The following is a 16,450-nucleotide window of genomic DNA, read 5'->3' as shown; positions in this document are numbered from 1 at the left end:
CCGTCTCATTTTCATTTTCTACTGTACTTTCTGCTTGTCGCGGGTGGCTAATCAATAACTGGAATTTAATTTCGCAACAATCGTTTAATTTGAAGTGCAAACTTATTTGCGTGAATGTTAATACCAATTCCTTTCATAAGGTATAAAATTAATTCCGAAAACTAGAATATTTAATTAAAAGTTTCCGGATGTCGGATTTTCCTGAAAGCCAAACCAAACCAAAACCAAACATTTATTGAAATGCACCGTCACATTTTCCTGGATTATAAGGCAACCGTGTTGGACAGTCTCACTAAGCAAATTAACAAACAACGTTGTTTCCCCCCCCCCCCTCCCCTCAGCTTTAGTAGTATTAGAAAACCAAAAGTTTGTGTAAAAGGATACGTTTTCATTCTAGGATTTCCTAAATGTTGTGCTTAATTAACTTTCGCCAACTATCTTTATAAAGGTGCGAGGAAATGTCTTTGTGAATATCAACTATTGTTGTCAGATTCGTAAATAAGGAAATATGGGGTTGCGTCACTCAGTCAGTCAAAAATAACCTTTTATGACTTTGAGTATAGAGGTGGACAATGTGCAGTGTACCAAGTACCCTCACCTCCTGTTGTAAATGGTATAAATCCTCCTAACTAGTCTGAAAACCGCACCGTTTTCGACTTATGGTTAGAGTTGTTTTACGGATGACCCCCTAGTTAAATAGCAACGACTTCTTCAGTTTCTTACTTAAATTTAAGGGATCATCCCTAAAACCTATTTGAAAACATTGGGTCTTAGGGTAAAATGTCATATAAGTTTAACATTTTCAACTCAAAATTGATTGCTATCTGTACTTATATATAATTACCCTTTGTGTAACGTTCTGTATAAATGTAGATTGAAATTAACATTTTTTTCGAAATAGCAATTTTAACTAAAATAGCGGAATTTTTCTTTTTAAATGGCGTCGAATCTCCGCGTCTTTGTCCTTTACTTCCTTAACTTTTGATTGGTCCGGAGTGTCGGAAACACTCGGCGTTTTCAGAATTATGACGCTGGTATTTAATAGGCTCATTGTGAAACTGGTTTCCATCCAAGCAGCAGCCACGTTTCCTCGAACACTTAGCAATAAAATAACTAAACAAACTTAAGGGCAATTACCAAGGCGAGCCGTGCTCGAGCTCTCTGCCAATATTAAAATAGCTTCCTTTAATGTTTAATGGTATTATATCGCCCGCTTTTCCCACCATCACGTAACGCGTTTAGCAATTCCACAGCCGCAATTCGAGGCTGCAAACTTTCGGGGGAAAACGGTTTTGCAGTTTTACTCGAATTCTTTTCTTCAATTTCGATAACATATTCCCAACTTTCTTCCTCCCTCCTTGTTTCTTAACGGCTTTATCATTGTTATTTGAAGAAAATGGGTTGGTTCTATCAAATCTGAAAAATTATACGACCCATTTTAGAGAGCGCTTCTGTAGAGTGGTTCCAAGAAGAAGTGATATCTAGTTTATTAGGGAGAACGTATAAATTCGCCACATTTCCAGCTTTATCTCCAGTCCAAACGTATAGTAGTTCCGGAGTTAATCCCCGCCTCTAAATTACAACCAGCATCTTCTCATTGGTTCTTGAAAACTCACGTCAGCGCGACGCGAATGACGAAAATTACTTTGTATTTTCCGACTGAGGAGAGGCAGCGAAATAGCCCGGCCTCCTTTTACGTCCCCCCCTTGTATTTTGAAAGGGGGACTGGGACTATGGCACGCGAACACTTAGGCATCTTACACCTTCTTCCTAATAAACTAGACATCACTTCTTGGTGGTACTGAAAGGGAGGAGCTGCGAGAATCTGACGTCAATATTGGGAGTCTAAATTGTATGGCAGACAATAGGCGTACGATGTCGTGTATTACTGATCTCAGGAAAGCGGGTATTTGTGGTAAGATGACCATCGATTGGGATTATAATTTTTATCCATTTTTTGAATATTAATATGGGGTATAATTATATTTCGGAGAACTCTATTTTGAGAAATTTCTACAGCGTATTTTGTCTCTGCCTTATTTGACGGTGAAATAATTGGTTATAAAAAACATTCTTTATAGTCTGTATTTAAAAAAAAAGGTCACTATGTCTAGACTTCTATAGAGACCATGTGGGAATAATTATTTTTAGGTTAATAAAAGTAGTAAAGAACGGTCCACCCACGTGACCTAAATTTTTTCAGTTACGTCAAGAAGTTATATCAGTATCTCAGAGAGAAGATATAAATTCGCCAGATTTCCAGCTTTATCTCCAGTCCTAACGTAGGTCCGCAGTCAATCCCCGTCTCTAAATTACAACCAGCATCTCATTGGTTCTTGAAAACTCACGTCAGCGCGACGACGCGAGTGAGGAAAATTTCCGACTGACGAGAGCGAAATAGCCCGGCGCCTTCTTTTACGTCCCCCTTGTATTTTGAAAGGGGGACTGGGACTATGGCGCGCGAATACAAAGGCATCTTATATCTTCTCTCTGAGATACTGATATAACTTCTTGGTTACGTATTATGTCAATTTTTGTCGTTGGACCGTTTTTATAATAACTTGACTGGAAATTTTGAAGTTCATCTGCGTTTTGGGAAATGTTGTTATCATCGCAACCATAATTCAAATAACCATGATAGAAACTAGTCGATCCCCATTTCGGCCATTACAAGGGGAAATAAGCCGAGTTCCTGAAATTCCTGCTGCATAAAACTGTCTGAAATTTCAGGCATTAAGCAAAATTCCTTACTACCTTCTCCTCTGTACCGAAACCTCACTTCAAAATCTCCTTGCAAATCAACAAGAAAACCTAGTGTAGTATTTCTTCTAGTTTTTAAAGGAAACCGTTTTCAACTGAGTGTAATAACATTTCCTAAACGTCTCTCATTTTACAAAACTCCCTGATACCTCTGTTCGTGAACTACGAAGTAATACAGGATTAGGTACTAAGTTACAATATCAAAAGAAGTCCGTGAATGGATACGGAAGTAAAAATGTATGTTTTTTTGTTGAATACCTTTGAACGTTTGTATGTATTTATTATACGACATAGACGGGCTATATGGTAAACAACATTGTTTACACAAACCTGGAAATAAATAGTTGACAAAATGTTTTAGTATTTTTTGGTATAGTTCAGGGAAATCAGGGAAAGTCAGGTTACAGGATAAGTTTGCTCTGAAGGGGTTGACTGCTTCAACTATTGACCCACTCCGTTCTTATTACTCTATATTTATTTGGGAAAGAACTGGAAAACTCAGGGAAATCGGTTTTCCAAACCCTGAATTGACTCACTTCCGCCGCCATCTTTCAAAAATGGCGGTTATATAACTAACAAAACAGTCCCAAAGATCAACAACACCTTTAGTATGCACTATCCTTTGCTCCTGGGCTATGAAAGTGATTCTAAACTAACAGTTTTCGTTATTAAGATTCTCGGAAAAGGGGGGGTTGACGAAATTTACTTCCACCCCCCTTTTTTTTTGCCTTACTTCCTCTCCTCTCCTAAAAACTCTGAGACTTTTTTTGAACGTAGGAAAATTCATCCTAATCGCGTAGCGAAGGGTTAGGAAGTAAATAGCCTCTTTACTTGACGCTAGCTACTCTTTTTATGTCCCGGAATGGAATAAGATGGAATCTCGCATTAAATCCGAGCTATATACAGAGGAACTATTCACTCGGTGTAAAAACTTTTCATACAGGGTGTTTCTAAAAAGCCCTGTCAGAAATTATGGGGCTAGGTTTCTTTGGACGACTTGGAGTCTAGTATGCATGTTCAATGACATTTTTCCATGGGGGCCACTGTTTTCGAGGTAAATTTAACACTAGAAATTGAAAGACAATGATTTCTAATTTAATTTAGGGGTCATCCTTAAAACACTCCAATCTTAACTTGAGAACAGTGATGTCGTATAACATTTTCAACTCTAAATCGCCCAAAGAACATCCCCCATACCTTGAAGAAACACCCTGTAGGGACTGCAAAGAAGGAATCGGCGGGTGGGTAAAAATTATTTGAAATACGTCACAGACATCACGTGATGCCATGATACTAAGACTCCTCATGGAGTGAAACTGGACATCTAGTCCTTGTTTTTCGCGAAATAAAACGAACTAAGCTTCTTTGAAACACGCCTCTCCTTGGTCACGTGCCTCTGACGTATTTCAGAAAATGTTTACCCACCCGCCGATGCCTTCTTTACAGTCCCTTTGATAGAGAAGGTTTCACTAATGAAATTGACGTACACTGTACAAGGAGTCGTAGTTGATAGCCCCTCGAGAGAAGCAAATGACTTTCCAAAGAGTCCCCTTCCTCCATTTCTAAGGAATTTTGCATACCTGAAATATTTCTGCGGCCGCGTTTAAGATGGAAGCAATCTTAACCAAGTAAATTTCAAACACGAATTCTTGAAGGAAAGGAATACCGTACTATAGCCAAAGTTTTAGTACGCATGCGCTTATCAAGTTCAACAACCGAAGGTACAAGCTTTATAGTAATTTGTACATCAAATGGTTTCGGTTTTACTTTGTTCTATTCTCTCTCACTTTGTTCTATTTCTTTTATATTAAGAATAACATTTGCATATCCGTATAGGCCTATATGGAAGGAGATTAACCGCTCGGATTCTTAAGGACCATGTTACACTATAGCCTATTTAATACGTTTATGAGGAAGCTAGTCTTGGCCCCCATCGGAAGGTGGCGTTAGTGACGTTAAAAGTCGTACTGTCTGTAATAAAGCCAGATTGTTTCGTGTCCTTTTAAGCATACACTCCCCTCTCTCTCTCAGGCTTGTAATTGAAAATTAGCTCTTATAAATTCTAATTAAATCCGCGACAAGGAAATTATCAAAAATATGCACATAGAAACAGGAAATTAAGTCTGGGAAATTACTTCCTAGGGGTCGGACATTTGAAATGAACCATGCAGTAATTATATACTTTCTGAATGTTTATATATAATGTTCTCCCCCCCTTAATTTTCCCCCTTCTTTTTTTTGGCATAGCTCTATAAAATAAAATTCTTTAATTACACGTACGCATATGCCCGTAAGTTATTAATTAATATTTATTAATTAGCAAAGTTGCTTAAATGTTTTTTTCTACTTTAATTAAAAATTTAAAAACCATTTCCACTGATTCTCAAAGAAAAGGAAAAAAAAAGTGACTATTATTATTTGAGAAAAGTTTCAGATTGGGACAGAAATACGCTGTTTATTATAACCAGGGATAGATTTAATTTTAGAAGTAGGAATGGAGAACAGAGTAAAGTCCCGGACCCCCTTCCACGGGACGGAGGGGTATGAATGAAGAGGCGGGTCATAGCGACAGAGGTAGAAAGGGATTACGTATTTTTCGCCGTCCCCGTCAGAAACGTCATCAAAACGTAGTTTAAGTGAGCCAATAAGATAATTTAACTTTTCGTTACGTGTTGGAGGGAGGGGCTCAATACTGGGTGGTCTATGAGTCGGACTGAAGTAAATACTAACCGTTATCTATTCCTACTTCTAAAATTAAATCTATCCCTGTTATAACGTACACTCCAATCTTCAATTAATACTCCTTGCTTTTATATTTTGTTCTAGAGTGAAAATAATTAGAGCTCTTTTGAAAACGCGCGTGCCATGAACCTCTGTAGGCTTTTTGTTCACTCGAAATTCCTTATCAAATCTTACCCTTCGGCCAATTTATGTATTTGAGATTTTAATTACGAACATCGTGTAGACGCAACATTTGGAATTTCCTACTGATTACGGTAATAACTATTTTATGCCAGCGCGAGGTTAAGAAAATTAGCCAGAGAATTGGATTCTCTTTATAGACGTTAAATATCTAATACGGAACAAGGCGAAGGAGAATTAGAGCGGCGCGTTCGAGCAAAGAGAATGTGATATAATATAGGACAATTGGGAAATCACGCTGAGTTTCAATTCAGTCATCAATATAAGCCGCTTTACCATAGTCCGTGAGCTTGGGATTCGAGAGGGATGTACTTAAACTTAATTGTTGAAATAGTTCCCCGAAACAAGGAACATTGCGTTTTTTTTATCCGCGTCTTTTTTGACCTCAAAAAGAAATTACCGCCAGGTGGTTTTTTGGCGTCAGTATGCTTTTATACACTATACTATACTTATACCAAAAGTTTATAATATATGTTCCATAAGTATGAATGACACATGACACTACCTATTCTTCGTAATGCTAGAGACTTACAGCTCGAGCTAGTTCGAGGGAGAAAGACAAGGGAGAATTGAAGTCCTACACTCGGTGGTTAATTTTGCAGTCCATCTTCCTATTTAGTCTGCATTACTAAGCCTTTGACAGCGCCTCACCAGGTGTCGCTTTACCTTGAATCTATGACCTACCTCACTCACTTCATGACAAGCTCCAGTTTCAAAGTTACCAGTGACAAACTTATGGTGAAAATATCTTACGAGCTTATGCTTACACTAAGTGCAGAGTATTTTGAACTTCTCTGATGATGGCGAAAGCTCCCGGACTTAAATGTTTAAGCGTGCAGGTGGTAGGTCTAATAGATACGAGAGAGAGAGAGACAGAACTTTGGTATGCAGGAGCAGCGAAAAGGGCCTTGGCGTGCCGGTAACAGCAGCTGGTCGAGGTCTCCCCTTTCCTTAATTTCTAATTCATAGTACGACGAAATTAGTTTAATGCCTTCGTAATTAATCCCTCGGTTCGGCCCTTCAATCTATCCCGAGTCCCCAACATGAGAAGTTCAGCCTCGTGTAAATTAGCGAGTGCCTACTACGACGAAAAGGGACAGCCTAAACAGAGAAAATGTACCTACAGGAACGGGAAGCTAAACATTTCAAAAGCCTAATTAAAATGTACCTTTGAGCGAAGCTTCGGTAATGCCCATTCAGACTGTAGACTAAAATTGTACGTTCAAGTCGGGTGAATTCGCTTTGCTCGTAGACACGTGTCAACGACTATGTAAAAGATTCCCGGGTTTAGTTTGAAAATTTTAAATTTCGTCAAGGGCACTGCCGAGATGGCGCTTTTTTTCCATAGCCATAGCTGACTCGATCATGCCTGACGCGTGATCGAGTCAGCTATGCTTTGCAAACTATATATATGAAAGGTTTTAGGATTCTTGGGCAGTATTTTACATTTTTGATTAGTTCGACTATTTTAGTAATCAGAAGTCTTGGTTCAAAAATCACCACTCGTTTTAAGTCGTCTGCTATCACGTCTGAACAGGGAAATTAAGGTACCGACGGGACCTAGACGAGCGACGGGAACGTAGTATTTTAACTCTGTAGTCTGAATGGGCATTTAGGTACTGTACAAGCGATTTGGGTTTGAACTGGACGTTGTATTAATCAGTCAGTCAGTCAAAATCAACTTTTACTGGTATGTAGAATTGTTTAACGTTAGTTGTCCTTTAAATCAGGAAAGATGGTATGGCTAGCTGTTCGGGACTAGGTTTAATAATGACTCGAGATGGTCGGGTTAAATCCATCTTGACAGAAAGCGAGTTGGGATCCTCCAGAAGAGCGTTAGCGTTGGAGTTGGGGGAGACCCCCCTAATAAGTACAGAGAAGGATATCGCGGATTAGTGAAGGACGCTCGCGCGCTGAGCCATCAGTTCGAGACAAGGGGTTAAATACTCATTAGGTCAACCCATAAATATCATTACAAATTTTCCTTATAATCATCTTTTGACATAGGACAATAGAAAATGGACTGGAAATTTATGAGATTGAGTTTGTTTTGCGGAATTTAATTGTTTAAATTTTAATAAATCGATTGTTAAAATAATAAATTAGGAAGGATAATTATTTAAGTTAGGTAAATAAATTGGGTAATTATTTATGTATGTCAATTATTACCGTATGTTTCGATAGGGTCTACGCTGATTAAAGTAGGTTAAGGTTGTATACAGTATGTTTCTGATAAGTCTGCATGCATAAATTAAGTAGGATGTCCTTTGGGTACACGATTTTGAGTCCAAAATGTAACTTCTATCTCCATTTTGAAAAAAAGGGACACTGTTTTCGAGTTATGATTTGTTTGAGTGTTTTAGGTATGACCCCTTAATTAAATTAGAAATCATTGTCTTCAGTTTCTTTATTAAATTTAAGGGGTCATCCGTAAAATAGTGCATCCAGACTCAACATCGCACAAAGAACATCTCTCTTAATTTATGACACAGTTATTAGAAACACCTGTATACTGATAACAAATATTTGCAATTTTCTTTTTCTTTTTTTCTTCAAACGTGTTTCGTTGTTTCTTGCTATTTTGAGGACGCTGAACACAAATATCGAGTTGGTTTTTAATTTAAAAAAAAAGTTTTCGGTAAACTATAGAGTAGTTTTTCAGTCCATTTTAATACCTCCTTGTTACAGCTATGGATGTTTGCTTGTGGATGGGATGGGAAACGATGTGTTGTTATTTTTAGGGTCGTAGAAATGGGCCTGACACCTCCCCCGTTCCCACAATTCCTCGGAGCTGGCTGCCATTAATCGTTTTCTCCTTTGACCGCGGGCCCATTTCGAAAGCCGTTAGTCTTAATATGTTTTCTAAATATATACGATACAACCCGGGCCGGGGTTTGGACACTTTTAGAATGTGTGTGTGTGTGTGTGTGTGTGTGTTAGTGATGGTAACTGATGTCCTCAGGTTGAAGGTAGATGAGTTTAAGCTTATCTATAGTAACGTTAATTCAATTTATGACCGTGTTGTTTATGGGCTACTGAACGGTGTTAAAGATTATACCATCATTTTTAGTCTTAAGGAGGTTTTCAACGCTCCCCTTGCACCTAGGAGCCTTCATACATAATGATTAGTCTAGCTCTTGCCACAAAATCCGACTAGATACGTTGAAAAAACTGGTACAGAATTTGTGAAGATATGAATTTAATAAAAATTATCGTACACTGGTGTATTGCGGGCTGGAGTTTTACAGGGGCCTATAGGAAATACATTATCACTTTTACCCCTGGAAGTTCGGCATCCAATGTTTTTGCTAATCTTTCCAAAAAAGTTATTAATTCATTCAATTAAACTTACTCGAAATTCCTGGAGGTCCGATGGTGATTCCATCGTCACGGACCCATAGTACGACACTGACGTAATCTCTGACGACAGCTGGCACGTGACATCTCATAATAGCCGTGTTACCTCGTGGCACGAATTGGTCGTAGACTCGAATGTCGTACGGTTGCAACAGAACTGGTGTTGGTTCGCATTGGCAATGCATTGTGGGTAAAGAGAGAGAGAGAAAAAAAGACAAAATGGTTTTAGTATTTTCTTTTTTGTGTGAAAAACACAGTATTTTAAAATGAAATCCATAGAATTTTGGGTGAAATCACGATTTTAAAATGAAATTTATCGGATTTTAGGTGCAAACACGGTTTCTAAAATTAAATCTATTTAATTTGGTGTGAGAACATGGTTTTTAAAATGAAATCCATCGATTTTTGGGCGAGAACATGGTTTTTAAAATGAAATCCATCGACTTTTGTTTTAAAACATGGTTTTTAAAATGAAATCCATCGACTTTTGTTTTAAAACATGGTTTTTAAAATGAAATCCATGGACTTTTGGGTGAAAACATGGTTTTTTAAATGAAATCCATGTAATTTTGGGTGAAAACATGGTTTTTAAAATGAAATCCAACTAATTTTGGGTGAAAACATGGTTTTTAAAATGAAATCCAACTAATTTTGGGTGAAAACATGGTTTTTAAAATTAAATCCTTGGAATTTTGGGTGAAAACATGGTTTTTAAAATTAAATCCAACTAATTTTGGGTGAAAACATGGTTTTTAAAATGAAATCCAACTAATTTTGGGTGAAAACATGGTTTTTAAAATTAAATCCTTGGAATTTTGGGTGAAAACATGGTTTTTAAAATTAAATCCTTGGAATTTTGGGTGAAAACATGTTTTTTAACATGAAAACCACAGGATTTTGAAACATAACCTGGTTTCTAACATTTGTTGAACATTTTCATTTCCAATAACAAATTCTCTCCGATTTTGGGTGATATTACCTTTTACCTATTTCTAAGTAACGAAGATACCTTAGATATTTCCACGAATCAGAAAGAAAGCATATGCGTGGATAGTTTTTTCTTTCAATATTATCATGGTACTATGAATGGTTATAAGGTCTATGGGATTTCTTTTGTGCCGCGAGATAAGACTTCTTTCCTCTCTATTCCAACAACTATTCCTTTTTCCGTATGTACCCCGCTTCTTATACCTCGCCTCGAGGGGCTACTCACTCTTAGTACCCTGTCACGCGTTATAACTGTCAAGAGCGGGGGCTTTTAAAAAATACGCGAATCTATTTAGTACAGCGCTGAGTGAGGGAGGAACCCCTCTATTTTGCCCACCAAAGGCAAAAAAATCGGCGAATAATGTTGGAGCTTCTGTGTCAAAGAGCGAATGCAAATTGAAAAAGACATTCAAGGAAACTGTAGGAAAAAATGAGATTTCTTAAAAAAATCTCTCCAAAATATCTATTTTAAAAGTCATTTCAACTCTTTCCTTAAATCTACAGGGCTTCTTTTCAGCATAAGTTTATTATACTTTCTGTCCAAGATAAGTTTTATTCATTCAATGGATATTTCTGAATCCATTTTTCAAGATTCACGCTGTACAAAGTTTTCGTTACTGAAAATCCCGAGGTCACTTGTAATTCCGGCGACAATTTTCGAGTTATGATTAGAGAGTGTTTTAGGGATGACCCCTTACAGTTCTTAATTAAATTAAGGGGTCATCCGTAAAATACTCCATCCAATCATAACTTTAAAACAGTGTCTCTTAGGACAAACAAAATGGAGATAGAAGTTATACATTTTCGACTCAAAATTGATTTCCCAATTTATGGATGCAGACTTATCAGAAACACCTCCTGTATAACCTTATAAAAATCAACATAATTTACATATTTGATAACAGTTAACCCACAAAAGACTATTTAGTATTTAGTGTCTACATAGACAGGAAACTCTTGTATGTTTCCAGGTACACCTTAATACACCTGGGCACCGCCACGTACAGCTTTAAACAGGGATAGATTTAATTTTAGAAGTAGGAATGGAGAACAGAGTAATCTGGGCGTGCCTCAAAGTCCCGGACCCCCTTTCACGGGACGGAGGGGTATGAAAGAAGAGGCGGGTCATAGCGACAGAGGTAAAAAGGAACTACGTATTTTTCGCAGTTCCCGTCAGGAACGTCATCAAAACGTAGTTTAAAGGGCTCCACCAGAGGCTTGCGGGGTCTCTATCCTTACACGTGCAAACGGCAGACTACCTTTTGTCTCTTCCAAAGCTACCACGCCCGCAAGCCGCCGGTGGAGCCCTTTAAGTGAGCCAATAAGATAATTTAAAATTGTCATTACGTGTTGGAGGGAGGGGCTCTTTACTGGGCTATGAGTCGGACTGAAGCAAATACTAACCGTTCTCTATTCCTACTTCTAAAATTAAATCTATCCCTGCTTTAAATTAGACATAACACCGCTATGGATTTAGGTACTTCGCAACAAGGCTGGCAAACAGATACCAGCAACCCAATACAATCTCCAATGTACTCCGAACACAACCCCCGCTAAAAAACCTAACTTAAAATAAATCGACACAGAGGCAAAAAAAAACTCCTGGTTAACAATGAAACCAACGGGGTATGGGAAAAATTTGCTGAAGAATGGGTATAAGGAGTGAAAGAAAGTGAAGGGGAAAACAGAGACTTAATGCCTCGCTTGCAGCGTCATAATTTGCCTCCTCGCGCTATTGGCTATTTGCCAAACCCTAAACGAAAAGCAATCGATGGATCATCTTCTAGAATCGCTTTCTGTTTATGTATAAGAAAAACCGCAGAAGGGAAACGTGCGTGGGGGCGGGGGTACGGAGCAGACGATGCAAGAAATAGGGGACAGCGTATATAACAAGAAAAAGAAAACATCCCATTCTTCTGGAAGAGTTAAGGGGGACGTTGCTTTTAAGGACAGCTAATAAAATAGATAAGCAGGGACGTTTAGAATCCGCGTCTTTGATAAATATCAGCTTCCTTTAAAGAATTCGAGATGGCCAACAAAAAAAAATATGCAAACTATGACGACGTGATTAGTTATACAGGGTGCTCTAAAAAGGGAGAGTGCATCGACAGGGCCCCAGAGTACCTATAAGTTCGTAAGATATGTTGGTCATAGGTTTGTCACTGGGTACAATCTGGAGCTTGTCATGAAGTGACGTAGGTCATAGATTCGAGGTGAAGCGACTTCTGGTGAGGCGCAGTCAAATTGGGACTTAGTAAAGACTAAATAGGACCTAGATGGACTGCAAAATTAACCACCGAGTGCAGTCAATTATCGCTTGTCGTTCTCGAACTAGCTCGAGCTGTAAGTCTCTACCATTACGAAGTGTATCAAGTGTTATACTTATGGATCGTATCTCATGAACGTATGATAATATTTATAATTCCGAGATGGTCTTATAAAAAACCTTTAATTTGTGAAAAATAGTTTTTTGATATTTCGGTTAAAGAAATACTGAGAAATTTCAAAAACCATTCCTAAATTTTTTAATTATTTTTCAAAAGAGGGGCGTTTTTGGCGAAAACCAATACCGTTACTAAGTTTCCACTCCTCAATTAAACGAGATTGGTATTTTTGCCATGTCGCTGTGTGAAACTCCAGCTAAGCTAATGTTTTCTCTTGAATACATAATATACTTCCAGTAAAACTCCAATTAATAATTCGAAATTTTAAACATATAAAACTAACATAAGTATATTAACATATAAATTGATCAAAATTTTAGACCTACAAATATCCTATAATCGTGGCATTTTAGATCTATAATACCAGGTAATACCTATTTTTTTTTTCAAGCATTAAGCTCTGGGAGCCCAGCTGCGGCTTTTCGAGTCGAAAATGTGTAGGCCTACTTCTACAACCGTTTTTGCCATAAGGGACATGGACATCCCCAAAACAAGTTACGATTATTGTATTACGTGAAGCGTGGAATTTTTTTCGTTTAACAAGTGTCCTTGCAAGCCAAAACGATACCGACTACCTTCCAGGAATCTAATTCCTTGGGAGATCTTTTAACATTATGTAAATCGGAGAACTTGCCAGCATCCTGAGAACAACGGGGATGATTTTTTTTTTCGCATACTATATTTAATGTTATTCCAAGGAAACCGTCCTTGGTCCCAAGGCGTATTAATAGTTTGTCAAAAAAAAAAAAATGAGATTTTAGGGCAGTGAGCGGAATAATTTTGCGGTAGGCGGAAAAAAAATTGATGCGAAGCGGCAGAAATTATTCTTGCGTTATTTCTATAACGATATCTCTCCCCTAACCCTTCCCTTTCCCCTAAGGAAGGCTTTTCCTATGGGAACAAAAAACTGTGCTTCCCTGGGATTCCTTTCTTCATTGAATTTTTTTGAACCTTTATGTTCGACCCCCTCCCTCCTTCCCCTCCCCCAATGTAAGCGTAACCCCTATAAGAATCTCGTGGAGAAATTAATTACGGATGTTTACGAGGTCCAGTCAGAAAATTCGATACCTTAAAGGATATATCTATGTAAATCGAAGTCCTGACTGACAGACTGACTGATAATAAACGCACAGCCCAAACCGCTTGCCCTAGAAGGCTAGAAATTTGCAGGAACGTTACTCATAAGTAGTAGGCGCGTACTAACAAATATTTTTCCAATCCGCCACCATCTTAAAAAATGGCGCCCAGAAATGTAAAAAATCTTCTCTATGCAACAAAGTCCGCGCGTTTCAATCGATTTCGCAAATATTTACTACACTGGTTTCCTTTAACCTATAGACTGATTGAATGGTCTTTCGGGTTCGATCTGTTGCCATCTTTTTAAATGGCGGCCAAAAACTTAATAACCCTTCTTTAAAGAATAATGTCCGCGTAAAAAATAATAAAAAAATGTCCCGACGGGCTGACGGGCAACGCCGAGTGCCTTCGCTCCTAGGGTGCTACAAAAATATTAGTCATCAGTAAAATGTACCCATTCTTTATATCATTTTGATTGTAGTTCTTATTACACGCGAGCGACACCGCGGATAACAGCTAGTATGAAATATTTATAACTACGATCAATGCGATTACCAACTCGCGTAGCAACATCACAATATAAAGAATATATCTCCTTAGTTAAATACGTCCAAGATTCTTGTGCCCAGGATCTTCCTTAATAATGGCGGAAATATTATTCCGATCCGAAAGTCGTTAAAATTTTTGTCATTTCCTTGGACTCTTAGAGACGCGCGCGCGTTCATCGCAGTTTAGCATAACAATTCCTGCGAAGCATCGGGGTATAAGGAAGACAACCTTCCATACCCTTAAGACAACTTTTTCCAACGTATAATGAATTTATATGAAAACTCCCGAAGAAACTTTTAACAACTCTGAAATATTTTACATATTTATATTATACTACAGCAGAGGCAAAGGGAAACGGTACGGTATTGCTCCGCTGATCTTCTTTAGCCGGTCACTATAGTTCAAAAACATATCTGGGCCGGGAGCACGTTCAATCAATTCAAAAGTTTATTTATTTTGTTTAAATAAAGCCCAGCTATAGGATACTACATAGATATCAAGCAGTGTCACTAAATATTAACGGAAGGGTTGAAATTAACGTGCAATTAATGTTATTCCATAATTAAGGTATAGGTTTTACGTTTCTGAATAGGGATGGAGTGGGAACCCTCAGACTTCTAACCCCATGCCCCTACGGAACGGCACCGAAGTCATCCCAGCATCCTCAGCGTTTTTGTAGGGTCGTACAGTACACAATCGTAAAGGGCGTCCCCTCTGTCTTAAAAATAGAAGCTAGTTCTCGTATAAATACAATGGCGCTATGTGGCAGCACTTAACAATCGCCTACCGAAGGGTAGGGGCGTGCTCTAAGAGTTACGGTGCGCAGGTCGCCCATCTTCATTACGACTCCATCTTACCTCATTTCTCCCTGCTTTAGTTGTATAGATATTGCTATGAAAATCTAATATTTTCTATCTTAGATGGCGCTGCAATCTCTGAGATTATTTAAAAAAAAATATTTCGCGTTTATGTGGGTACCCATACTTAATTATTTAATTATAGGGTTATGGTTATCGATCCGCTGATGGCATTTAATTTCGTTGATAAAAGCAAACGTTCCGAGATTGGTTAAGATTCCTTTAACGACTCTTTTTGTAAAGAGTTGAAGAGTTTTGAAAAAAGCCAGCCGCCGTCGAGTTGAAGTCTTGAAGAGATCTTTTAAAATATTCATATCAAGATTAAAGAACACCGGGCTTTTATTCATTCGTTTGAAGACTTCAGGTCTTTCTTCCTTCTCTCGTACGTGGGAATGTTAGTCTGCTGTAGAGTTTTTAGAGAGGCGCTAGAGGGAGCTGCTGTATACTCAGGTGTCACGATGATACGAAGGAATCTCGACCAAGGCTTAGGATCGTGACAAGAACACTTGCTCATCTTCCTTAAGGATTGACTTCTTATATACTTTTAGTTCTTCCAAATAAAACTTGTAAATTCCCGCCCAGGCGAAATTGCCTTCTCAATAGATTCGCTAGTCGTGCGTGGGACCAACTTTGAACGAGATGTGAATATTAAGTATCGAAGATAATACTTGTATAACACCAACAGCGAGCGAATAGTGTTAAAAAATATTTCAAATGAAATAGCCATAGTCCAACCTGAACAAGATTTTTTTTATAGGCTGCTGAAAGAAAAACGCGAATTACGTGAACAGTTTGAAAAAAAAAAAAATAACGCTAAAATGCCAAAGGGTAGATGTTTCTATTTTAAAAATGAATTTCCAAAATTCGTGTTTTAATATAAAACCCTCGGTGGCTTTAAGTCATTGTCTGTGGGTATGTTCGTTTGGATTTTAACTTTTTTTTTAATGCACACCTAGATATTAGAATCGTATTTTTCTATGACCGTGTCTGTGTGTGTGTTTGTACATTTACACACGGAAAACTAGTTTTGGTTTAGGAACTACTTAAGAAAATATCCGCTAGCATGAGGATTCAATCTCCTATTGGGATAGGATTGGTACATTTCACTTCGACCCAAATTCCTTGTAATTCATTAAGTACTAGTTCAAATCACTTGAAATTTTAATAAGATGTGTAAATTAAGGTCTTTTTTATTGACTTGTGTAAAGTAATAGAAGATTCCCCTAAATTTTTTAAAGAAAAAATTGAAACGGAAATTATAGTCATAATTAAGGGATTTTAGTCTTCTATGGGAGGTGGTTTCTTTCGGTCTCACTGCTTCATATCTCTTGAAATTTTAGCGAGAGGTGTATTGAACTGTTTTCAATTATCGTGCAAAGTTTCATAGTTTTAAAACCACTAGTTATATCCCTTCTTCATTGTTTATGGGGGTACTCTAACACACGTAGATATTACTATTACGTTTTTGCACAATTTATGTATCTTGTTTTTTCTCTC

At 37.8% G+C, this 16,450-nt stretch overlaps 1 protein-coding gene across 4 annotated transcripts in view; it reads right to left on the bottom strand.

Moving 5' to 3' along the window:
- LOC149673559 (cell adhesion molecule Dscam1-like) overlaps positions 1–16,450 on the bottom strand; it is a 103,304-nt gene that overhangs the window by 68,903 nt on the left and 17,951 nt on the right. For all 4 annotated transcript variants that reach the window (XR_016366878.1, XR_016366879.1, XM_089839135.1 and 1 more), the window contains exon 3: positions 9,035–9,196. Coding sequence is in view for 2 of the 4 variants with exons in the window: in XM_089839135.1 (XP_089695261.1) it covers positions 9,035–9,196 (162 nt within the window). In the remaining 2 variants the exon portion in view is untranslated. The remainder of the gene's footprint in view (positions 1–9,034; positions 9,197–16,450) is intronic.

The sequence above is a fragment of the Phalangium opilio genome, unplaced genomic scaffold (genome assembly GCF_054372755.1).
Source record: "Phalangium opilio isolate 3A_F unplaced genomic scaffold, DU_Popi_V2 ptg000048l_1, whole genome shotgun sequence".
Classification (NCBI taxonomy): domain Eukaryota; kingdom Metazoa; phylum Arthropoda; class Arachnida; order Opiliones; family Phalangiidae; genus Phalangium; species Phalangium opilio.
The sequence above is the reverse complement of the archived record's forward strand: the minus strand, read 5'-3'. Positions and strand labels throughout refer to the sequence as shown.